This window comes from Eubalaena glacialis, chromosome 3 (genome assembly GCF_028564815.1).
Source record: "Eubalaena glacialis isolate mEubGla1 chromosome 3, mEubGla1.1.hap2.+ XY, whole genome shotgun sequence".
Classification (NCBI taxonomy): Eukaryota; Metazoa; Chordata; class Mammalia; order Artiodactyla; family Balaenidae; genus Eubalaena; species Eubalaena glacialis.
This window is the reverse complement of record NC_083718.1, coordinates 91015801-91041856: the sequence shown is the minus strand read 5'-3', so window position 1 is coordinate 91041856 and position 26056 is coordinate 91015801. Positions and strand designations below refer to the sequence as shown.

Below are 26056 nucleotides of genomic sequence, written 5' to 3'. Positions count from 1 at the left end.
AGCAAAAAAGTCAGAATTTATGATGTGTTTCCATAAAGCTATACTGAGTGCGCCTGCCTCTCCTAGCTCCCCTTCCACCTCTGAGACAGCAAGACCAACCTCCTCTCTTCCGCTTCCTCCTCAGCCTACTCAACATGAAGATGATGAGGATGGAGACCTTTCTGATGGTGGTCCACTTAATGATTAGATCATCATGTTGTACAGTTAATAAACTTATCTGTTGTGCATGTGTGTGAGTGTCTCCGTGTGAAAATCTAATAACTATACGGCAAGAACTGTATGGAATGAGATGTTTTTGTGTCATCATCATCGTTTAAGTATTCATCGTGTAGAACATCATGTGCAAGACTTGTACTGCATTCCCACCAACAGTACACAAGGGTTTCCTTTTCTCCACATCTTCACCAACACTTGTTATCTCTTGTCTATTTGATAATAGTCTTTGAAACAGGTGTGAGGTGGTAGCTCATTGTGGTTTTGATTTGCATTTCCCTGATGATTAGTAATGTTGAACATCTTTACATATATCAGCTGTTGGCCATTTGTGTGTCTTTTTGGGAAAATGTTCAATTTCTCTGCCCATTTTTTTAATTGGGTTGTTTGGTTTTTAGCTATTGAGTTGTGTTAGTTCTTTATATATTTTGGATATTAACCCCTGTCAGATATATGATTTGCAGCTATTTTCTCCCATTCTATAGGTTGCCTGTTCATTTTTTGGATTGTTTCTTTTGCTGTGCAGAAGCTTTTTAGTTTGATATAGTTCCACTTATTTATTTTTGCCTTTGTTGCTTGTGCTTTTGGTGTCATATCCAAAAAATCGTTGCCAAGACCCATATCAAGGAGCTCTTTCTCTGTTTTCTTCTAGTTTTACCGTTTCAGGTCTTAAGTAGCTTCTGATTGTATCACTTTATCATTTCTAACTGTATTTTTTAAAGCATTCCTGATTATCCTATATAAAATTTCAGTTTGTCCCCTTATTCCCTCATTTTCTCTTACTTTAATTTTCGCCATAGCACCTATCTTCTAACATACTGTATAATTTCCTTAGGCATATAGGAATATATGCCTTAGAATACAAACTCCACGAGGGCGGTGATATTTGTATATTTTAGTTATTGTTTTATCCCCAGCATCAGTGGTGGAGCCACACATAGTTGTTTCAGTATTAAATATTTGTGGAGTAAAGGATTGAATCATTTGATTCTGAGAGAGAGCTGAAAAACAGCAATTTTATAAGATCTTGCAAAAATGGGAGTGGGATGGAGAAGAGAATAATAGAACTATTTTATTTCCTGCTTGAGGCTCAGGGCTTGAACTCAGAATTCAGTTAGTGCTAGAATATAGCTAATAATGAGCGGGTCAAGAAATTAATAAAGCAAGAAGGAAAGGCACAAGGCAAGATGTGAAAAGTGGAGGAGTCAGGGCAGTTGATCTGTTTTCAGTAGAGAGTCAAAGGTTCAGATGCCCACATGAAGGAGAAAAGCAGAAACAGTACAAACTGCTGATAGAAGTTACAAAATTGGTAAACCTAGGGCAGTGGTTCTTAAACTTGAGCATGCATCAGAATCACCTGGAAAGCTTCTTAAAACAGATTGCTGAGCTCCATTGCCAAAGTTTCTGATTAGAAGGTCTAGAGTGGGGTCTGAGAATTTTCATTTGTAACAAGTTCCCAAGTGACGCTGTTGCTGCTGGTCTGGAGGATCACGCTTTGAGACCACTGACACCTGTGACTCAGTAAACCACTTATGGAAGCAATTAGGGATCAAGGAATTACCTATGCTGACAAGGAATAGCTAGTATACCATGAGGTCAGGTGGGCAAATCATGGCTATATTTATGTGGTCCGGTCTCCTCAAATGGTATACTGAAGGTATACCATATTTTTTAATCCCTCTTAGGACTTACCACAGTGTCACTGCAATCCACATATTAGACACTAGGGGACACACACACAGAGTGAATTTCACTTGCGCTGTTTAATATAAGCATTTTTTTCAGTTTGCAAGCTGTGTACTTTGAAATATCCTTGCCAGTTTTCTTTTGCTGCAGTAGAGGGAGCTACAATTCAAATTGTACTTATGTAGCAATAACACATAATAAGATTATTTTCCTTTTCCATCATTCTTTTTTCTTAACTTTAAAAATTGACATATATACACTATTGATACTATGTATGAAATAGATAACTAATGAGAACCTACTGTATAGCACAGGGAAATCTACGCAGTGTTCTGTGGTGACCTAAATGAGAAGGAAATCCAAAAAAGAGGGGATATATGTATATGTATAGCTGATTCACTTTGCTGTACAGCAGAAATGAACACAACATTGTAAAGCAACTATACGCCAATAAAAAATAAATAAATAAAATTAAAATTGGCTTTATTAAAATATTCTAAGTGTACAGTTCATTGTATTTTGGCAAATATATAAGCCTGGGTAACTACAGCCACAGGTAATATAGAATATTTCCATCCTCATCTTGCAGTGAGTTCCACCCCAACCCTGAACACATAGCTGCTTTGTGTTACTATAGGTTACCTGTTCTAGAATTTCATATAATTATGCACTTTTTTTTGTTTGGCATTCTTTTCAGCATAATTTTTTTTAGATCAGTCAGTGTTGTTGCATGTATCAGTAGTTCATTCCTTTCTCTTGATAGTATTCTGTTGTATGGCTATACCACATTTTCTTTATTCATTCACTTTTTGGTGGTTCATTAGTCATACGCTTTTGAAAGGAATCTAGAAAAAAAAAAGGAATTATGTTTGTTTACCATTTGACTACACATCAGTGTCTTGCTCTTAGTTTTTTCTATCTAGGAATTGTAAAATTTCTCCCTTAAAAGTAACTAATGCCATCTATTTTGCTGTTACCAAATAATTACTATCAAATAATTTGCTATTAAATAAAATTCTAAATGTTTTTAATCTTGGTGCTTCTTAAAGCAGAGATGGCAAATATAGAACTGTAGGAGCTAAAATTTGTGGCAACAATCTTCCTCTCAAAACTCAAGTAAATATTGTTGACTGAAGTTTTTTGTTCTAAGCTTGTCCTGGTTTTCAAAAAATTCCAGTGAGACTTCTGTTTCTCCCTTTGCAAGCAATTTTACGCATGTTTTTATTGATATTTAGCTAAGTTGGCTAATTAGGTACTTTTTCTAGGGGAATATTTTAGTATTATAAGAAAGCTAGTAATACACAAATAGAGTAACAGATTTGTGATAAATTACCAAAAATGTTAATTGTAGCATCTAGAAAATGAGTGTATATGGGTTTCGCTGTAAAATTCTTTCCAAGTTTCTGTAGGTTTGAAAGTTTTATAATAAAATATTGAGGTGGGAGGAAGGAGGAAAAGAGCCAGTAAATTGTTATCCAGGAGACAGATATTATTGCTGATGTTGTTACCATATCCTATAGTAGTTCCAATTCTTCTTTTTATAGCTACTGTTATCTTCCTTTGCCTGTAAAGTTATTCTCAATATAAGCAAATGAATGTACAGTTAGCCAGCTACCAGACTGTTAAAGCTAATTCCCTAGTGAACAAGGTTTTGAAGTAGGTTCAAAGACAGTTGTGATAATGGTTTTGTCAACAAAGCATCAAGAGTAGTATGATTCAAGTTTGTCATCAAAAGTGTCTAAGTAATATTTTGTGAGAGAGGAAGAATCAATGAGATAGATTATTGGGGTAAGGATTCTTAGACAGGAAAAAATAATTCAAGAGGGAAGACTCAAAAAAACAAAGCCACTATTCTCTTCCATTTATCTTTTTTAAAAATCTTTTATCTTATCTGTAATTGTATCCTAAAGTTAACTTTCTACCATGAGAGGGCTATTTTTCCAGCTGGATGAGAAAAGAGCATTAAATCTCCTGTTCTCTGCTATTCTCTGCTCACTTACCCCTGAAGCCTGGTTTATAGACTAAGTCAAGTCAAAAGTATTTATTAAGGAGCTGTTCTCATCTCAGAATTGTGCTATTTGAGAATTAAAGTGTATGAAACATATACTCTACTCATGAGCTTGCAATGTAGTTAAGAAAGCTCTTACTTCTGGTCATGGGCAAACTCAGTACAAAGTATATATACAGTGCTAAAGAGAATATAAATGTTTTGGAAATTCAGAGAAAGGAACTTTGGTGTGAGCTAGAGTAGTTATGAAAAAAGATTGAAATGATGCTAAGTGATACATAAGATGTTAATAGGTGATATAAAGCAGAAAGTCACTTCATGAAAAGAGGGACCCAGCTTGAGAAAATAAATGCTATCTTTCTTTAAAAATACAGTAAGAAAAGTATCCTGACTAAAGAATATTCAGTAGAAGTAATGGGAGATAGGATTCTAGAATCAAAATCAGGGAAGCAACAATATGGATGAACATTGAGGACATTATGTGAAGTGAAGTAAGCCAGTCACAAAAAGACAAATACTGTTATGATTCCACTTACATGAAGTATCTATAATCAGATTCATAGAAAAAGAAAGTAAAACGTGTTATCAGGGGCTGGGGGAGGAGAAAAAGGGAAGTTGTTGTTTAAAGGGTGTAGAGTTTCAGTTTTGCAAGATGAAAAAGTTTTGGAGATATGTTTCACAATAATGTGAATATACATAACACCACTGAATTTTAAAATGGTTAAGATGGTAAATTTTATGTTCTGTGTTTTTACCACAATAAAAAACTAGAGAATCAATGGCATGCTACAAAGGGAATTATAAGATAAAATGCCAAAGCATCTGTACTTTAACTCCAACCCCTATAGCTTACCCTGGAATGTAGTGAAAGGAAAACAAATATGACTGAGAGAGCCCCAAAGGGAGAAAAGTAACTTGTTATTTTAAATGATTGCAAGGATCCAAAGAAATTACACATCAAGGTACTACAACGAATGTGATTTTGTAATCAATATTAATGTTCTTTCAGGAGTGATAGAGAGAAACACAACAGAATAGATATATAATTTTAAAGAAGGGAAAAGTTGGATTGAGAAAAATAAAGATAGATGAACTTAATGTCCATTTTCACAAAATTCTAGAAAGTCATAGTATGAAGTCTTTAGAGAAGAATCAGTGATCATGAAGAGCCAGAAAGGGTTCCTAAGAACAAGTTCTTGCTGGATAAACTCTAATGATCTTTTTGAATCGGGTTAATAATAGAGGGTAAGGGATTCCATGAACATAGTTACATAGTGTTCAGCAAATCATTTGACAAAGTATTTCAAAATGGAAGAGTTGGTCTTTTGCTTCCTCCAAGCTGAAATACCAGGGATCATATTTACCATTCCTCTTGAAACAAACAGATAAACTGTGTTTGAAACAATGGTTTCAAAACACTGGACAAGAGGCAATGAAGGACTGTAATCTCTGAGAGATGGGACACAAGCCCAGGTGAACCCTGTGTTTGCCCCCAGCTTGCTGTCTTGATAGAGTTTCCAGTCCACTGCACAGGAAGGGGGACCTGAGGCAGAGTGCACCAGATTCCTTTAGGAGATGGAGCTGTGATTCCAAGGAAACTAAGATAGCTAGTGTTCACAGGAGAGTACTAGAGAGGAGAGAGCTGCACAGAGATCCCAGGAAAACCCCCTGGAGTGTTCAGTAGAATGAAGGAACTACCTGAATTGAGGGAAGGACTCATCTGTGAGGGATTAAAGGGAACAGTTTATGGTAATCACATAGGACCAGGAATAGTGTCTGGTTTCAGTAGCCTGACTGGAAAAACTCCTAATTTATGGTGCACCAAGTAGAGTACTCAGGAAAGTCCTGCCTCAGTAGAGGCGGATAATCTGCAAACATATCTAGCAACCAACAAGGTAAAATTCATAATGTCTGGCATCCACTCAAAGATATCATGTATGCAAAGAAGCAGGAAAACATGACCTATCATGAAAATAATCAATTGAAACTAACTTTGAACTCATATAGATGTTAGAATTAGCAGACAACATTAAAACAGTTATTATAACTATATTCTATACACTCAAAACATTAAGTAGAGACATGGAAGATATAAAAACCCAAATAAAACTTCTAGAAATGAAAACTGCAGTGTCTGAATTGGAAAATAAATATAGCAAATAGGATTAATAGCAGATTAGACATTGCAGAAGAAAAGATTAGTTAACTAGAAGACATAGCAATAGAAATCTAAATGAAACAAAAACAAAAAAAAGAATCTTATAAAAATGAAAAGAGCATCAGTGAACTGTGTAACAACTGCACGTAGCTTAAAATATATGAAACTGGAGTCTCTGAAGGAGAAGACAGAAATATGGATGAAAAAAAAATTGGCCACACTCTTTCCAAGCTTGATGTAAACACCATACTCACAGATCCAAGAAGCTGAATAAACTTCAAGGACAAGAAACGTGAAGAATACTTTGCCCAAGGCACATTGTACTCAAATTGCTCAAAGATAGTGATAAAGAAAAAAATCTTAAAAGCAACCAGAGGGAAAACACAAATTAGGCAAAAAGGAGCAAATATAAGAATGACATCAGAGTTCTCATTGGAAACAAGACTAATATCCCTCTGAACATAACTATAAAATAGCTAAACAAGATTTTTTATAAATCAGATCTACAACATATTAGTTAATACATCATGACCCAAATGGGTTTATTCCATGTATGGAGGCTTGATTTAACATTGGAAAAATCAATCAGTGAACTGTAAAAGAAAAACCATATGATCACCTCAATAGACAAAAATCATTTGACAAAATCCAACATCCATTCCTGGTAAAAGTCTTAGCAAACAAAAAACAGAAAGGAACTTCCTTAACCTGAAAAAGGGCATATATGGAGAACATATATCTAGCATCATACTGAAAAACTAAAATCCTCCTAAGTTCCTCTAAGGTCAGAAACAAGACACGGATGTCTGTTCACTTCACTTCTATTTAGCCTTGTATTGGAGGTTCTCCAGTGCAGCCAGACAAGAAAAAGAAATAAAAGACATCCAGATTAGAAAGAAAGAAGTAAGCTACCTTTTTTTTTTTTTTTTTTTTTGTAGAGGATAATTGTTCTCTATGAAAATCCTATGGAGTTTCTCAAAAAGTTACTAGAACTAATAAGTCAATTTAGCAGGGTTACAGATAGAAGATTAATATATTAGAGTCAATTGTATATACTAGCAGTGAACAATCAGAAATTGAAACTGAAAAAATTGCCACTTATAAATATTGAAATATTTAGGGATAAATCTTGCCAAAACACATAAAAGACCTATACTCTGAAAACTAAAAATCATTGCTGAGAGAAATTAAAGACCTAAATAAATGGAGAGACTCACTTTGTTTATGGTTCTGAGAATTCAGTATTGTTAATTCTCCCTCAGTTGTTCTATAGTTACGCAATCCCGGTCAAAATCCCTGGAGGCTTTTTTGGGTAGAAATTAATAAGCTCTTTCTAAATTTCATATGAGAATGCAAAGAACATGGAATAACCAAAACTAGTTTGAAAAAGAACAAAGTTGAAAGCCTAATACTACGTGATTTCAAGACTTATTATAAAGCTATCGTAATCAAAACACTGTGGTATTGGTATAATAGATAATAATAATTGATAGCCAAATATATGAAAAAATGGGAGGGAATTGATTTTTGACAAAGGTACAAAGAGATGCAGTGCAATGCAATGAGAAAAGATAGGCTTTTCAACAAAAGGTGCTAGAATAATTGGATTTCTGTATGCATATACAAAAATCAGCTCAAAACGGATTATAGACCTAAGTTTAAAACCTAAAAATATACAACTTTTAATAGAAAACATATGAGAACATCTTTATGACCTTTGGCTAAGCAAAGATTTCTTAGATATTATACCAAGCATAATCCATAAAAGAACAAATTGATCAATTGGTCTAAAATTTAAAAACATAAGCTCTTTGGAACAAACGTATGGACACCGGGGGGGGGGGGGGGAAGTGGCAGGGGGTGGTGGTGGTGTGATGAATTGGGAGATTGGGTTTGACATGTATACATTGATGTGTATAAAATGGATGACTAATAAGAAAATAAATAAATAAATAAACATTAAAAAAATAAAAACATAAGCTCTTTGAAAGACATTTGAAAGGAAATGAAGTAAAATGATGAAAAGTCAAGTCACAGACTGGAATCTTTGCAAAGTATATATCTGATAAAGGACTTGTTTCTAGGTTATATAATAAATTCTCAAAACTCAAGAATAAGATAGTATGCAACCAGTTTAAAACCAGGCAAAAGAGTTAACAGACACGTCACTTATGTCTTCAGAGAAGATGGAAGGATGACAAATAAGCTCATGAAAAAGTGCTCAACATCATTAGCATAAATTAAAGCTACAATGCGATACCACTACACACCTATTAGAATGTCAGAATTTACCCACACCTGAAGATATGTCTCTTTAATTTCTGGAGTTTGGACTTTTTGTGTGGAGATACAATGCATGGAGCATCTTAAAATTCTGAGGAGAAAGTCAAGAGAGTCATGGAGATTCTGATTACTGGGGAAAAAATTAGAAACGAAATCTCCTGCCTTTACAAATGTAGCAGAGAAAGAAAACATTTTTATTGTTGAATAAGCGTTAAACCAGACTACAGTTTCCATCACAGGCAGATTGCAAAGACAGAAAGAAATCTTACCTTTCTATATAACTAGGCAGATACATCAGTTACATACATGTTCTGAAGATAAATGATAATTTATCCTTCTGTATAAGTACAGTTGACTCTTTTTTTTTTCTTTTCTTTCTTTCTTTTTTATTTATTTATTTTTGGCTGTGTTGGGTCTTTGTTGCTGCATGCGGGCTTTCTCTAGTTGCGGCGAACAGGGGCTACACTTCACTGCAGTGCATGGGCTACTCATTGTGGTGGCTTGTTGCGGAGCATGGGCTCTAGGCGCATAGGCTTCAGTAGTTATGGCTCGCGGGCTCCAGAGAACAGGCTCAGTAGTTGTGGCACATGGGCTTTGTTGTTCTGCAGCAGGTGGGATCTTCCCGGACCAGGGCTCGAACCCATGTCCCCTGCATTGGCAGGTGGATTCTTAACCACTGTGCCACCAGGGAAGCCCTACAGTTGACTCTTGAGCAACACAGGTTTGAATTGCATGAGTTCACTTATACGTGGATATTTATCAATAGTAAATATTGGGTTGGCCAAAAAGTTCCTTCGGTTTTTAAGTAAAAATAAAAGTTTTCATTTTCACCAAGAACTTTATTGAACAACGTATTCACTGTTTTGTTCCACTACCTTCTGCCATTTTTCAGGCAGCTTCATAATTCCATCTTCCCAAAACTTTTTATCTTTTTTTGAGCAAAGAACTATTCCAGGTGCCTTTTACAGTCTTCCAGGGAATTGAAATTTTTTTCATTAAGAGAATTTGTAAAGACCAAAATAAATGGACATTGGAAGGTGCAATGCTGGTGAATATGACAGATGAATCAGAACTTCCCAGCCAAGCTGTAACAGTTTTTGCCTGGTCATCAAAGAAATATGCAGTCTTGGGTTATCATGATGGAAGATTATGCGTTTTCTGTAGACTAATTCTGGATGCTTTTCATCAAGTGCTGCTTTCAGTTTGTCTAATTGGGAGCAGTACTTGTTGGAATTAATCATTTGGTTTTCCGGAAGGAGCTCATAATAGAGCTCCCTTCCAATCCCACCATATACACAACATCACCTTCTTTGGATGAAGGCTGGCCTTTGGTGTGGTTGGTGGTGGTTCACTTCATTTGCCCCACGATCTCTTCCGTTCCACATTACTGTACAGTATCCACTTTTCATCATCCATCACAATTTGTTTTAAAAACGGAACATTTTCGTGACGTTTAAGTAGAGAATCAAATGTGGAAATGTGGTCAAGAAGTTTTTTTTCGCTTAACTTATGTGGAACCCAGACGTCAAAGTGATTAACAGAACCAAGCTGGTGTAAATGATTTTCAACACTTGATTTGGCTATTTTGAGTATGTTGGCTATCTTCCGCGTGGTATAACGTTGATTGTTATATCTCAATTAATGTCTCGATTTGATTGTTATCAACTTCAACTGGTCTACCCAACCATGGAGCATCATCCAGCAAGAAATCTCCAACATGAAATTTCACAAACCGTTTTTGACATGTTTGATCCGTCACAGCACCTTCTCCATACACTGCACAAATCTTTTTCTGCATTTCAGTTGCGTTTTTACCTTTCTTGAAATAATAAAGCATATGCCGAAAATGTTGCTTTTTTCTTCAATCTTCAGTATAAAAATGGCTACACAAAATTCACCAATTTTGATGTTGTTTTTTTTTTTTAAATGCACGCTGATATGACAGCTGTCACAATACAATCTAACAAAATTGTTTTGAATGAAGTTAAAGACAACTAAGCGCTCCTAGAGCCACATTATGGAAAAATCCGAACAACCTTTTTGGCCAATCCAGTACTACAGTAGTACGCAGTCCGAGGTTGGTTGAATCCATGGATGTGGAGGAACTAGGAATACAGAGGACCCGGGGATATTGTACTCGAATTAACCCCCACGTAGTTTAGGGATCGGGGTACTTTCTTGACAACACAATTTGCTATACATAGTACATTCTAAATTCACATGGTGATTGGGGTGGCCATCTGTGTTAATTGCCTTTATCCAGTGGAAAAGTAATACTTCTGTATTTATGACAAAGGGGTAATCAGAGCTTGGAGAAAGGTACCTAAGCTAACCTCCCACAGTGACAGAGAGATTGGGGTGCTATCTTCCTTGATGTTTATATTTCAAAGGCATGGCTCCCAGGCCTTTTAAGAAAAACATTCCTGGATTGTAAAGCTGGCAAGAGGTTTAGGAAGCTTTTAAAAAGATTTTACATACATATCAAAGGGACAGTTAGAAGTTTTCTCAAGGCAGTGACCTAAGGATAGGGAAAAAGGGATAAGGTCTTTTGGCACCAGGAAAAATTTAATATTTTTTCATTATAATCTTTAAAAACCCAGAGATCTGACAGTGTTTTACCGCTGAATTAACCAACCTTTGTTACCATCTACCTCTGGGCTTTTTGTTATGTGAGATAACCCCAACTGTTTATGTATTGATAGTTTAGGTATCCTCTATCCTATAAGAAAGTCATCCTAAATTATTTGACCCCTAAAGGCAGAGGAAGATGAATTTTCCCCAGCCCCCTTATGTTTCACGACAAAGCCTAAACCATTGAAGCATACCAGAAATGTTCTGCCTCCTTCAGTTTATCTTTTAAAAAATGCATTTGAATCCACAATACACCCACATTTGTTTCAATATTTTTTCTTCCCCACCCTTTCCCGCCAAAAAACAACTTTAAGATTTGAGAAAAGATGTGGGGAAAGGCAGAGAGAGGCAGATCTTTTGGAGAGGTTAATAATTGTATATTTTAATGTATCATCTTTTAGAATATAATTTCCACTGAGTGTCTTTAATTTGATTTCTAACCAGTCTATTCTAAGACATTATTTAAACATTAGGAGTATAAATGAAATGGAAGGTTTAAGTAAATTATTTTTCAAACAATCTGAGGTTTTATTATGAGTTACTTGCAGTCCCTAATGCAAGCCTTTAGCATTGTAACATCTATCCATAATACCCTGGACATTGCCACTGCTAGTTGTGAAAAAGAATAGACAAGTCGGCAAGGCTCATTTGATAAACATAAAGGATTAAGTAAAGAACATATTAGCTTGGTAGTTGGTTCTTTTAGCCTTACCATTTCTCCATAGACACTTAAATGTTTCTCCTCAGATTTTGTTGACTGTTCTTTCTGTAAAACTTTCCTATTTGGTGGTTACCGCCAACACTTATGTTGAGATGACTTCTGGCACCATCACCTCCTCTGAATGTCTTGTCTTTGTAGATAAGAGAAAGATAAAAGAGATGTATGTGAGCAGCATTTCAAAATAGCTCTAAAAAGTCAGCAAGACATCCAGTAAAACTGAAGTACTAAATAGCACCTTTTTATATACTTACAGGCCTTTGTCAATGCCATTTGTCATCTATTATCTCTAACTTTGAACTATAGTTTTAAAAAATCCTTATTAGAGGAAAAAACGTCTAGTAGTCTGATAGCTAATTTAGATTAGACTTTCCTCAACTTTCACAGCAAAGATCACACTTCTCCAATTGTTCTATTTTTAAAATCCAAGCTAAAAATCTTAAATTTAAGTCAGTAGTAGTGTACCATGTCCTTGACATGAATTGTTTAGCTATATTACTGTACTTTTAAACATTTATTTTGTTATAAATTTTAAAATATATCTGTATATCTATAGTCTAGCCTCTGCTCTCTAGGGATTATTTGACTCTCCAAGAAGTAGTTAGTTTTATTCCAAACCCCTACTTAAGGTCCAGAGGTGTCCTAAGGAGGGTAGACATGGAAGTTGTATTAGTTTCCTAGGGCTGCCATAACAAATTACCACAAACTTGGTGGCATTACAGAAATTCTATTCTCTCACAGCTCTGGAGGCCAGAAGTCTGAAATCATTTTCTTCTGAAGGTGTTCCTTGGATGGTGGGAGCTTAACTTCAGTCTTCGCCTCTGCCTTCACATGACTTTCGTCCCTATATGTCTCTGGGTCCAAATCTCTCTCTCCTTTCTCTTATAAAGGTAGAAGTCGTTGGATTTAGGGCCCATCCTAAATCCAGGATGATTTCCTCTTGAGATCCTTGACTAATTATATCCCCAAAGACCCTATTTCCAAATAAAGTCACATTCTGAGGCTCCAGATGGACATGAATTGGGGGGCGTGGGGATGTTTAACCCACTACAGTAGTATTAAGATTATTTTTGGGCTTCCCTGGTGGCGCAGTGGTTGAGAATCTGCCTGCCAATGCGGGGGACACGGGTTCGAGCCCTGGTCTGGGAAGATCCCACATGCCGCGGAGCAACTGGACCCGTGAGCCACAATTACTGAGCCTGCGCGTCTGGAGCCTGTGCTCCGCAACAAGAGAGGCCGCGATAGTGAGAGGCCCGCGCACCGCGATGAAGAGTGACCCCCGCTCGCCACAACTAGAGAAAGACCTCGCACAGAAACGAAGACCCAACACAGCCATAAATAAATAAATAAATCAAATGTAGCATTAAAAAAAAAAAAAAGATTATTTTTAAAATGATTGTTTAAAAATAATAATACCACTTTCTGTTATCTAAAACTTACACAATCACTATCTTATTGATTTTTATAACTTGTGTGTTTATGTGAGGTACTTCTATAGCATCCCCAATGGAAAGGAATCATTTTGCAGGAAACTGCATTTTCTCTCTATTCCTTCACTTACTCCTCTCCCAAGATGAGATTAGAATGAGCCTGATACATTTGCCCACATTTAACCAAGAGACATGGAACTACACACAACATAGCTCTCCTGGACATATTCGTGCCCAGAACACAAAGAGCCTGTGCTTCTGATCTCCATACAGTAAGCTGACCCAGCAGAGTCTCTTGCTATGTCCATCCAAGTCTTTTTTCAGTGCTAACTTCTCTGCCTGTAACCTGGTGAATAAATCAGTCAAGCAGATCTCAAGGTCTAGGATCAAAGTGAAATTAGAAGCACTGTCACTCTCCATTCCAGCTTTACCAGTTATAAAGTTGATAAGCAACCCTCCTTTTACCCCAGTGCTGTGTTTTTACTCTGTCACCCAGAACTATAACAGTAAGCAGAAAAGATATTAATGTGCCTATTTTTAAAATAAAGTAAGTTTAGCTAAAATATTGTAAAGGGATTCTTCACCAAAGCCTAGTAAGGCCCAGCCATTGCTAAGATCAAGAGTTAGAACCCAGATTTCCTGACTCTGTATAGCTGTTTCTTTAGGCTTACTTTGATGACCCCCTAATAGAATTCAGATTAGAATTTGCCCAATTATAGTATATAATATTCTTACCTATAATGGTAAGAATCATTTTGTAAACTATCATTTTTAATTTCTAAGTTACCACTGTGGCCTGCAGTGTTTATGGAAAGGTATAAACATATGCCTTCATATAAACAATGCTATTACCTATTGGACTTCTCTGGTGGTGCAGTGGTTAAGAATTTGCCTGCCAATGCGGGGGACATGGGTTCGAGCCCTGGCCCGGGGAGATCCCATATGCCACAGAGCAACTGAGCCTGCGCTCTAGAGCCCGCAAGCCACAACTACTGGAGCCCGCGTGCCCTAGAGCCCATGCGCTGCAACTACTGAGCACGCGTGCTGCAACTACTGAAGCCTGCACACCTAGAGCCCGTGCTCCACAAAAAGAGAAGCCACTGCAATGAGAAGCCCACACACCGCAACAAAGAGTAGCGCCCGCTCGCCACAACCAGAGAAAGCCCGTGCACAGCAGCAAAGACCCAATGCAGCCAAAAAAACCCCCCAAAAAAAATGCTATTACCTATTAAGAGAGACTAATTATTAAACCTCCTGTAAATCCATAATGTTTCTGAAACCTTTATTTAAGTTTGTAGTACCTGCTCCAAGAACTTCTAAAACTAATGTATTAGGAGTATGTGAAAGTCCTTGCTGTGTCCAAATAATGTGCTTTACTTGTTCCTTCAGTGTTTATTAATAAATATAGATTAATTAATTTCTAGTTATACTATGAGGTCTCTAAGCTGCCAAAACATATGATTGATATTATATCTGATTTTTAAAAGAAGGTCTCTAAAAAATTCTGAATTGGTTTGTTTTATGCCATTTTACAGTTTGTTGTTTTATGTGTTTCAGGCAGGTGTATGGGATTTGCTTTTTAACTGCCTTATTTCAGAGGTCTCGTTCATCTTACTGGATTTTCTTATGCACTCTTCTGGAATATTTTGTGTCTCTAATCATTTGAATGGATGAGGTTCATTTTCTGGTGTGTTTTTCATCAAAGCTGCTCAAAATAGGTCATGGGTGTCCTCTGCCATTATAACTGAGATCACTTGATCTTCCTGTTGAATTCTAATTGAAACTCATTTTCCCCTTTTATTTTCAGATACTTGTATCTTCTGTTCTCCAGTGATGACCTTTTACCTTTAGACCACTGGGTATTTAATACAGAGGCTCACCCTCTGCCTGTGTTACATTTAGCCAACACCACACTTTCAAGAAATCCTGCTGTTCGATGAAAGCAGCTCCAGAAAGACCATTCTCACCTGTGTTTTGTTTACATGGACCACTACAGAAATTAGTCTGGAGAGGGGCCTTTTGAAAACCTGGACCTCTTAACTCAGCATGGCAGGGTGAAACGTGACTATTCCCCGCAAGACTTTTCAACTTGTAGATATTTCAACTTTGAAATGATTCCATTTTATACCTGACCAAAACATATTCTGGTGTGTGTAGGACAGAGACCTGATGTGCTTTGATTCTTAACGAGATGGTCACATGAGAAAGTATGCCTGTTACTGCTTATTGCTTTTAGAGTCCTGGAATCTGGAGGCTAGATTTCCTGAGAATAAGCCAAGAATGTGGAGCACCTTGCAGGAGTTGGAGATGGCCTTTGGAACCAATTATATATTTGTTTCCTCCCAAAGTGGAGCAGCTCTCAAGTCAAAATATTTACACATTGTTTATCCCTTTTTTCTCCATTTTTAATAGCGGAATGAGTTAAAATAAATAAGAACAAGAGAACAGTGTAACTGCATCAGCAGCAAGAAGACTCAAAAAGGAAACAGAATACCTATCCCTGTCTGAATTTTCAAGTTTCGTATTAGATGACCAGACTGGCAACCATTTCAAACCTCAGTCTATCTATTCCATTGAAATTCCTTGGTTAAATTTGTTTTCTCTAGAGGCATGGTCTCACAAAGAATACTCTTCAAGTCTTTGTCTCCATATGGAATCATTGAAACTGCTGTTTATCATAACCATTACTTACGAGCCTGGGTTTGGGATTTTGTGCATGTTGTTCAGTCTAGTGTTGGTAGCATGACAAAAAGTGGGGAAAATGCCGCAGTTTGTTGCCTTGAAACCTGTTCTAAGAGAAAGCCTTGGTTTTGTTGGTAGGAGATTATTTTTCCAAAGCAGCAAATCTACCAAGTAAATTTTATCTACTTTAACCTCATTACAAACTTAGTAGAATCCCTCGATTTACAACTCTCTTTATGTGGCTTGGCAAAATTCACTATACTGTCATGCAGCTCTGAATTTACCTTGATGAGGCAAATTACTTTTACAATTTACTAAATCAAAAACAAAATATAGTGAAACTTCCTTAAGTATTTTTGGGACAGGGGATCCTTTATTATCCCATTAGATGAGGAAGCTTTTCACAAATATTTTATGTAAAAAATAAATTCAACTTTTTTTCTCCAAGGGTATTTACAGAAATTCAAAGAATTAATCAGAATAGCTTCAAAATAATTTTTAGTGACTAAATGTGGTATAATTAATTACATTACGCTAAACATGGGATATATCTAAGGGGCTTTCTCTTACCATCAAAAGATTTTGCAATGATATTTCTTTTTAAAGAAATTATGATTTCTCTACATTGGGATGGGAATCACTTAAATTTTATCAAGAACTGTAAGATAAATATCTAAGACTTAATAAATTTTCTGTCCCTTGAATTTATGTCGCAGTGCAAGACACTTTTTCTTCCTTACCTTTAATACAGACAGCTTCCATTGACAGTAATAGTTGGGAGTAATATGATTAGTCTAGTATTTACTCTCAATTTGAAGATTTCATGAAACAGTGTGCAGGAAGCCCACCTTAGAGTTCTGAAGGCTTATTTTCTTATTTTGTGTACTCTTTTACTAGCATGTGGTAGATTTAAATGGGAACAAGATTTAATAAATTAATATAATTAAATATTTTTTAAGGGTGATCATCTTATATCACGCATAGTCAGGCAGTCCTCACAGTTTGGCAAATGACCCATAAATGATAACCACCTCAAGGTTTTCAGCATACATAGAAAGTAAGGATGTAGAGCCGGTTGCATTATTTAAATCTTTAGGAGAGTTAAATTTTAGTACATATTTTGAGACTATAATACCTTTTACTAGTTGAAAAATTAAAATCTTTAAATGAAAAGTGTAGATGACTAACTTTAGAAGAGAAAGGGGAAAGTATTTGGTTCTCAAAAAATGTTAGCTTTCCTCCTAAAAATAGCAGAAGCCCACTTATGAGTCACTAAAAAGAATGAAAAACTTGACTTGGCAAAAGACCCAGAACAGCTGCAGAGATGTCAGTGAACCCTCCCTCACTTCGTTTAGAAGAATGCTGAGTCAAGGGGCCTTCTTGGTTCCCCAAGAACTGCTCAAGGAATGAGAAGACAGAACCCCCGCCCCAAGTACTCTGTTCGTGTTTCTCGGATGAGTGGAGCTCGGGAAAAGGCAGAGAAGTGTACAGGCATGGCCAGTTCTGGTACAAGCAAAAAGCCTGAGGGGGACAAAGGAAGAGTCTTCTTCATCATCTCCCTACCTTCCTTGTGAGAAGACTAGAGCTTATGAGTATGCTTCCTTTTTTTGTTGTTTTTTCTTCTCTGAATACCAAAGGCAATTAAATTTAAGTCAGCTACAAATGACTTGCCAGTGTCATGTTTTATTTTTGTTATAGAGCAAAAAAATTATTTTCTCCAAGATCCATCCTTCTTCCATAGTATCCCATATTCTGCTTAGTTTCCAAGAACATACTTTACTTTGTTCTGTCCTTTACAGTCCTCTGCATTTTGTAGACCTTATTACTCAGGTTAAATACTCATTACATTTATAAGACCTTCTGCAGAGAGCCCAGAAATGCTCCTTTCCAGGTGCCTGCTCAAAAGCAGATACATTACTTCGTGCCTTTGGCACAGGTGTGCAGAGTAGATAGATCATTTGGTATATGAGAAAAAAGAATAGAGATGCTGAACACCCCCTCTACCTTCTATATTTATTTTTCTTTTAGAATTTTAGGATCATACTTTTTGGTTCAAACCAGTATAAAGTTGTTAAAACCAAGAGAATGTGGTCCCAATCAAAAAGAAGTCTTGGTGCAGAAAAGTAAGTACCCAGTCACAGGGTTCTTACTTTCTCGTGGGTTGCACAGATGTGCTGCTTTATGTCTCTCTGACACCAACTTATTCTTGTCTTTGAGCAGATGTTTATATGTAAAAGCAAAACCTGGATGTTGAAGGAATATATTCCTTCTGTGGAATATTGACCCTGATTCTCTATGATGTCCTCTAGGACAACCCAGGGCTTCACTTGGTAGATTTTAACCAAGCAGTTTAAAATTTGATCATTAACTTCTCATCTCCATTCTCCATTGCCAAAGTCTTTGTCAAAACTACAAATTTGTTGCTAAAAGGTTGTGCTTGCCATTCTCATCATGGAGTTTCTCCTTAGGCCTGGATTTCTTTGAATGAATGAGTGAGTGAATGAGAGGGTGAGTGAATAAACACAGGGTACCTAATATGTGCCAAGCGTTGTGCTAGGGCACTTTCAAGTATTAGAACATTTTGTGATTCCAGTGGCATTTTCTGTATAAGAGTTGTTCATACCATTTTAAGTGTTTTCCAGTATGATTCATGTTACAAAATCCTTAATTTTGTATTTCATTTAAATTAAATAAGGAAAGAAATGGTTTATAATATATTTTAAACAATGTGTTACTATATAATACTAACAGCTATAATTGTAGTTAATAACTAAAGTCTCTTGGCAAATGTCAAAGAAATACTTGATTTCTGATGCAACTTTAACTAAAATATCTACTTTAGAAATAAAAACATTCTTATTTTGCTATTATCACTTTAATTACATAATTAAAAGTTAATGTTTTATAGAAATGCTGGTTATTTTATATTCAAACATTTTGTCACCTAATTCATGGGTAAAATTTGCAGTTGTGAATTGTTCATGCTCTGCTGTGGTTCCTAGTAATGGTCCCATGCTGTTAAATAGAAAGAAAAATATACTGAAATATTTCTGAGTTGCTAATAACAGTTCCTAGTAATGGTATCTTGAGTTCTTATTTTTTCTTTAGGTTTCCTTACCCTCAAATTGGCTAGCTCATATCTTATCCACTCTTTACGTAGATACATACATAAATACAGTTGTACGCAGAGATTTTTAATACCGTCTCTGTCTGCTAATTAACAAACACGGTTGTTAACGTGTTTTGGCTGCACAAATTCTCAGCAGAATATTTGAGGAACCAAATATGATCTGGAGGTATTTTAATGCACTTACTTGGTTCAGGAACATTGGTGAAGATGATTTTCTGTTCCTTCAGCTCGTTCAGATCACACTCTTCGTGATGTCTAATGGATCAGCAACCTTCCTCCAGAGGGCTAGATGATAAATATTTTAGGCTTTGTGAGCCGTGCAGTCTCTGTCTTTACTACTCAGTTCTGCTGTTGAACTGTGAAAACAAGTATAGACAATATATAAAGGAAGGGATGTGGCTGTGTTCCAATAAAACTTTATTTACAAAAACATGGAGGGCTAGATTTGGCCCATGGATCATAGTTGTTAACCCTTGATCCCAATTTACATTTGTATAAGACCCTATAATCTTTGATATGCATCTTTTATCTGTGTTTTGAGTACATAATTCATTTTTAAAGCAAAAAAAAAAGATGTGTGTATGTACGATTGTATGTATTTGTGTAACCTAAAGCTATATATTTTGTTGTCTTGAAAACAGCTATACTCTACTGGAGTCTGTTCAGGTTTCAATATGGTACAACTATCTTGAAAGAGGCATTTTTTTGTTCATGGGGTATGCTAGCAGCCCTTATCCTTGCCTTGTCATTTAATGCCACAATTCCAGAGTCTCTGTGTAAAAGGAAGGGTCTCTGTGGTGTCAAAATAGTATATTTGCTCCAAGTTCTGCCTGCTTATTGACCTTTGGACCAACGACTGTGGATTGCTGGAGCTGCAAAAATTCCTCCACTTGAATACTCGTAGAGCCCTATGACAAGAATATGATAGAATTTCTGACCGCTGTGCTAAAGAAACCAATCTCTTGGAAAAATTTTAAGCAACAGGAAAAATGGGTTATGTGCCTCAGTTGCCACTTGGCAACCACTATTACTTTTTTAGAGTGCAGAAAGGTACTGCCCTTATTACCTCTACAACAGCCTAAATCTGAAGAGTGCAGAGAAAAGATGTATCCAAAAGAAGAGTTCCCCTTCCTCTTCTTGCACTTGCCTCAAATTCTTTTCAAGTCAATAGCATTATTTCCGAATGTCAGTGTGCATCATATTTAAATTAAAGCATCCTCAGCCTTAGCCTTTTAACTGTTTAAGAACTAATCCATTTTAAACTTTGAGCACAGCAGAACTCATGAAATTACACGACACCATATTGCTAGTATGTACGTATGTACATTGCAATGCACCAATCATCCTGAGAATAGCTTTTTCACGAGGAAGTTTATCAAATATTTCACTGTATTTGGAAATTCTAGAGGAGGGGAAGCCTGTACTCAGAGTGATAGGGGAGCACATGTTATAAATGAGCTACCTTTCTAGGTCCAGCGTACTATACAGATGGCTTCAGCTCAGTGTGAACGTTAAGTGTGAGTACACAAACACACCCACATACATACATGTTAATACGCAGAGGATTTTAAACAATTTGAATGCTACAGAATTCTACTGCAAATTGCATCCCAGAAAACTCCATGGAGATAAGCTCAGCTCTTCCTGGGAAAAGTTATTTTTTAGAAAACTTAGAAATCAGTTTTTGTTTGGATTAACTGAATAAAGCATCCCCAATTTTAATACTGGATTTGGAAGTTGAAATGCCGTTCCTCAATCTTACTGGTCTCAAATTCAGTGGTATAATTTTTCCCTAAACTAATAAGAGGGGCAAGTATAACCTCCTAAATCGGTACCCACTGGCCGCTCCTGAACTGATTTCCAGTTATGTCCTCCATATGTAATTTTTATAAAGTAAAGGTAATATTGTATGTTAAAGATTAAATAAAGATGTTCTTTAAGTGAAAAGTCTGTTTAGCCTTCATTTGTACCCAGGATGACAATACAGTTCAATCTTCCTATTTTCAGAACAACTTTGGCTTTTACAGTAACTGGTAACCTTCAGTCTCCCACATTCAGAGAGTATTTCTTTTGGTTCAGCTAATCTTCACATTCCTTGATGTTATAGAAAGATGGGGAGATTACTTAAAGGGTAATTTTCATGCCATCTGATTTTAAGAAAACAAACTATAGGCCTATGCGGCAATCTTATAGTATGACTGTGCCTGTTATCTCTAAGACCTAGTCTAGTCCAACCTCTGAGACCATCAAGCTTAAAAATTGCCTTGGGACTTCCCTGGTAGCACAGTGGATAGGACTCCACACTCCCAATGCAGGGGACCCAGGTTCGATCCCTGGTCAGGGAACTAGATCCCACGTGCATGCCGCAATTAAGAGTTCGCGTGCTGCAACTAAGGAGTCTGAGTGCCGCAAATAAGACCCGGTGCAACCAAATAAATAATAAGTAAATAAATATTTTTTAAAAATTGCCTTAATCACTGGATCTCATTCTGTCACATTAAAATCTGACCTGACCCTAAGAATTCTTAAGTGATTCTTGAGCAAAAATAAGCCTAAGGGGCTTGAGGAATAGAATCAGCTAAACTATAGATAGTGGTTTAATCTATTGATACTGTAAAGCACAGGATATTTAAAACTCTGTACCCATGGAGCGTCAAATAGGGTAGTAGTAAAGCCCAAAATAACAACCAATTTACATCATTGAGGTCTACTTCTTCCTGGCACAGTAGATTTTAACTTGATCAAAATTTTAAACTAGGAAATTTAAATTATAGATGTATCAAAATTAATTATGGACTTATCTTTTCAGAAGCAACTAAAACAGGACCAGATAAAAGAATAAGATCTCTGAGTGACTATAATGTGATAAAATCTGGGCCTCTGTCTGCCAGTTATCTGAAATTTTCGTCATTATTTTATTGGGTTACAAAACACTGTCAACATGCAAATAGCAATCATGTTAAGAGTATGGGTTCATAGAAACAGTAGATTGGTGATTGCCAGGGGCTGGTGGGTGGGGAAGATGGGGAGATGTTGGTCAAAGGGTACAAACTTCCATTTGTAAGATAAACAAGTTCTGGGGATGTAATGTGCAGCATGATGGCTATAGTTAACACTATCGTATACTAGAAAGTTGCTAAGAGAGTAGGTATTAAATGTTCTCACCATACACACTCCAAAAAATGTATGTGAGGTGATGAATGTGTTAACTAACCTTATTGTAATCATTGTACAATACATACATATATCAAATCATATACACCTTCAATTTACATCATGTTATGCCAATTGTATCTCAGTAAGGCTGGGAAAAAAAAAAAAAAGATTGTGGGTTCAGATGGTGAGAGACTGTACCTTGTTAGCTGACCTAACAAATTTCTTAAATTTTTTTTTGTGATAAAATATAACTTAAAATTTGCTATTTTAACCATATTTGTGTACAACCCAGTGGCATTAATAATTACATTAACAATGTTGTGCAACCATCACCACTATCTATTTCCAAAACTTTTTCATCACTGCAAACAATCTCTGTAACCATTAAGCAATAATTCTCCATTCTCTCCTTCCCTCAAGAAAATTTCAATTTCTTAACCCGAAGAAAATCTTAATTTTTTGTCTGTAAAAGGAAGATAATACCGATTTTTTAGGAGAACTAAATAAGAAAAAATCCATGTACCTGGACTGAAATAAGCTCACAAACAGCAAATAGTTGCTGTTTTTAAATTATTTTCATTAGCAGCAGATTGGAGTAAAAATTCCGAAAGAAATAGAAAAGAATTAATAAAGAGGGGAAAGGCAGTAAAGAACCAAGAAAACTATGTAGTTCTACCTCCTTGTTTTATACGTAAGGAAATTGAAACAAAAGGGCATAAAGTGAAGGCATTAGATGATCTCTAAAGTGGTTTTGCAGTTTCATCATTCATGATTTTATGAAGTGTCTCATGAAATCTTGTTATTATTAGTGACATGCAAATATATTAATATATATGAACTAATCAGTTTAAAAACTGTACAGTAGAAGTTACTTTTTGTTAAAACACATACACAACACCAACAAATAAATGCACTGAAAGTTAACAGCAATTATCTTTCTTTGGCAAGGATATAAGAGAATTATTTTTTGCCATTTGCTTTTTAAAATTAACTTTATTGAGGTATGACTTACATAAAATAAAACTTTCCCATTGTAAGTGGGAATATCGGTGATGTTTAGTAAGCTTATAGAGCTACACAACCCTCCCACAATCCACAAAGATCCTGCATGCCCATTGGCAGATGGTTTCTGTTCCTGTCCCAGCCCTTGGCAACCACTAATCTGCCTTTCGTCTTATAGATTTGTCTTTTCTGGACATTTCATGTAAATGGCATCCTATGTATACAGTCTTTTGCATCTGGCTTCTTTAACCTAACATAGGGTTTCCAAGCTGTATCTGTGCTGTAGCAAGTATCAAGAGTATGTTCCTTTTTATTGCTGAAAATATTTCATTTCTATGGATATACCATAGTTTGTTTATCCATTCATCACTTAATAGACATTTTGGTTTCCACTTTTTGGCTATTGTGAACAACGCTGTTATGAACCTTTCATACAAGTCTTTGTGTTGACATATGTTTTCATTTCTCTTGTGTTTGGACCTACCTAGGGGTTGGAAATGCTGGATAATATGGCAAAGTTATGTGTAACTTTTAAAGAAATTTCCATACTGTCTTTCAAAGTGACTGTTTTTACATACGCACCAGCAACGTACAAGGGTGAGAGTACCAGTTTCTCCACATCCCCACCAACATTTGTTACTGTCTTTTCTATAGCCATTCTAGTGGGTGTGAAGTTGTATCTGAATACGGCTTTCATCTGCATTTCCCTAATGACTGATGATGTTGAGTCTAGGCTATTAGCTGTGCATATGTCTTTGGTAAAATGTCTATTCAAATATTTTGCCCATTTAAAAAAAGTGGACTGTCTTATTGAGTTGTAAGAGTTCTTTATATATTCTGTATTTCTTTTCTCTAAGATTGTGGGTTTGTCGTCTTACAATATTTTTTAATGCTCTATTTTGAGTGCAAAATACTCTGATTTTGATAAAGTGTAATTTAACAATGTTTTCTTTTATGGATTTTCCTTTTTTTGCCTAATCCAAGGTCACAAAGACTTTAGACCTATGTTTTCTTCTAAAAGTTTTATAGTTTGAGCTCTTACATTTAGGTGTATGATTCATTTTGAATTAACTTCTCATGTATGATAAATGTCTAAAGTCATTTTTGCATGTAGGTATCTAATTATCCCAGTACTATTGATATTTGTTGCAAAGGCTGTCCTTTCCCTATCAAATTGCTTTGGCACATTTGCAAAATATCAATTGATCATAAATGTAAGGTTTTGTTTCTGGATTCTTAATTTTGTTCCTTGATCTGTGTCTTTCCTTATGCCAATACCACATTATGTTGATGACTGTTGCTTTAGAGCAGTGGTTCTGAATAAAGGGATAATTTTGCCCTGCATCCCCCAATGTCTGAAGACATGTTTGATTGTCATGACCTGGGGGGATTGGGGGGATGGTGCTACTGGCATCTAGTGGATGGAGGTCACAGACAAGAGACAGTATTTATTAGCTACTTTTTTTCCCCTGAAAATAGGTCACTCTCCTGTTTCTTTGCATATCTTATATTTTTTTTAATTGAAAACTGGACATTTTAGGTAATGTTGTAGCAACTCTGGATTCTGATCTGATCTCCTCCACCCAGGGAGGTGGTGATTGTTGCTACTGCCATTTTTCTGTTTTTTTGTTTAGTGATTTCCCTGGACTAATTCTATAGAGATCACCTTTCCTGGGGTGTATGACCACTGATATCTCCGCTCAGTGTTGTATGTTTTAAATCTTATTTATATTTTTAAATATATCTTCCTAGGAGTAAGCCCTGCGTCAGCATAGCTTAGTGATCAGCCAGTGATTTGTCAGAAGTTGTGCTCAAACATCTTTAGCCAGTAAGGGCTTCCACCCTTTGCCAGTGGATCTGTGTGTAGGTTGTGGAACACATTCAAACTGTGTGCATCTTACAAGTTCATGTAGCTTTTACTTTACCTTGGGCCCTCACTAGTGATAACTGCCTGGGTCCAAGGCCTCACATTCAGCCAGGAATGTATACAGATAGCTAGGGCTCTCTCTAGTCTCCCCTGAATATATATTCTGCCTTGCGCTTGCTTGCAGCCTTCCAAACCACCAGGGACATGTGGCAAGGTGCACCATGTTTGTGTCATTCCATGGACCTATCTCCCTGTTAAATTCCTGGACAGTCTGCCAACTGTTGCTTGTCCCAACCAGAGCCAAAACCTCAGGCTATCTTTCCAGTTCTTTTGCCACTGAGATTGCTATTTCTAACAATGCCCAGGAGAATGGAATTTTTCTGCACTCGCTCCACTCCAGTTTGTCCTGCCTGGGAGAACTGCCATGCTGATGGAGCTGGAAGGACATGGAAGCAGCCCTAGGCTGAAATACTGCAGACACACTGTTCTTACCCAAAGGTCAGTAATTTTTCTTGAATAAGTGCTTCTTGATTTGTTGTATGCCTTTGCTCAATTTCTAGAAAGTTTATCTATGTTATTCCTTTTGGGGAAAGAGGTTTGCTCCTCACTCTGCCATTTACCATTCCAGGAATAAGTAGAAGATGGATGGATGGATGGATATTTTTATTGACATTCTTTGTAAATTCCTCTGGAAATTTTAGCTTTAAAGCCCTGCTCTTCCCACCTGAAAGGCCTTTATCCACTTCTATCAAAATTCTACTCATTTTTTTGTGTTCTCACACAATGCAACTTTTACAGAACCTTCCCTGACTTCCCTAACTTCCCTAACTTCGAGCGATTTCTTCCACATTTGTACATCCATTGTTCTTATTCTTAACTTTCTTATGATTTATCACATACTACCTTACATTTATGTGTGAACATGCCTTTACGTCCCCTACTAGCTTGTCAGACGTTTAAGGACATAGTATGGTAGTCATCTTTTAACCCACTTAACAACTTATATATCTGTCGAATAAGCACCCATTTCTCAGACCTCAGTACTCTCCACCAGATCAGGCTGCCCCATTTAAGGGTCCATTTCTCTTGATT

At 36.4% G+C, this 26056-nt stretch overlaps 1 protein-coding gene across 5 annotated transcripts in view; it reads left to right on the top strand.

The window, feature by feature from the left end:
* The window catches only part of MAN1A2 (mannosidase alpha class 1A member 2), a 193353-nt gene that overhangs the window by 147596 nt on the left and 19701 nt on the right, over positions 1–26056 (top strand). For 2 of the 5 annotated variants that reach the window (XR_009700363.1, XM_061183625.1), the window contains exon 13: positions 25330–25462. Coding sequence is in view for 4 of the 5 variants with exons in the window: in XM_061183625.1 (XP_061039608.1) it covers positions 25330–25426 (97 nt within the window). In the remaining variant the exon portion in view is untranslated. Of the gene's footprint in view, positions 1–12438; positions 12504–12789; positions 12824–14934; positions 20887–25329; positions 25463–26056 lie in introns of those variants that run through there. The other 3 variants (XM_061183624.1, XM_061183628.1, XM_061183626.1) reach the window with 3 other exon arrangements.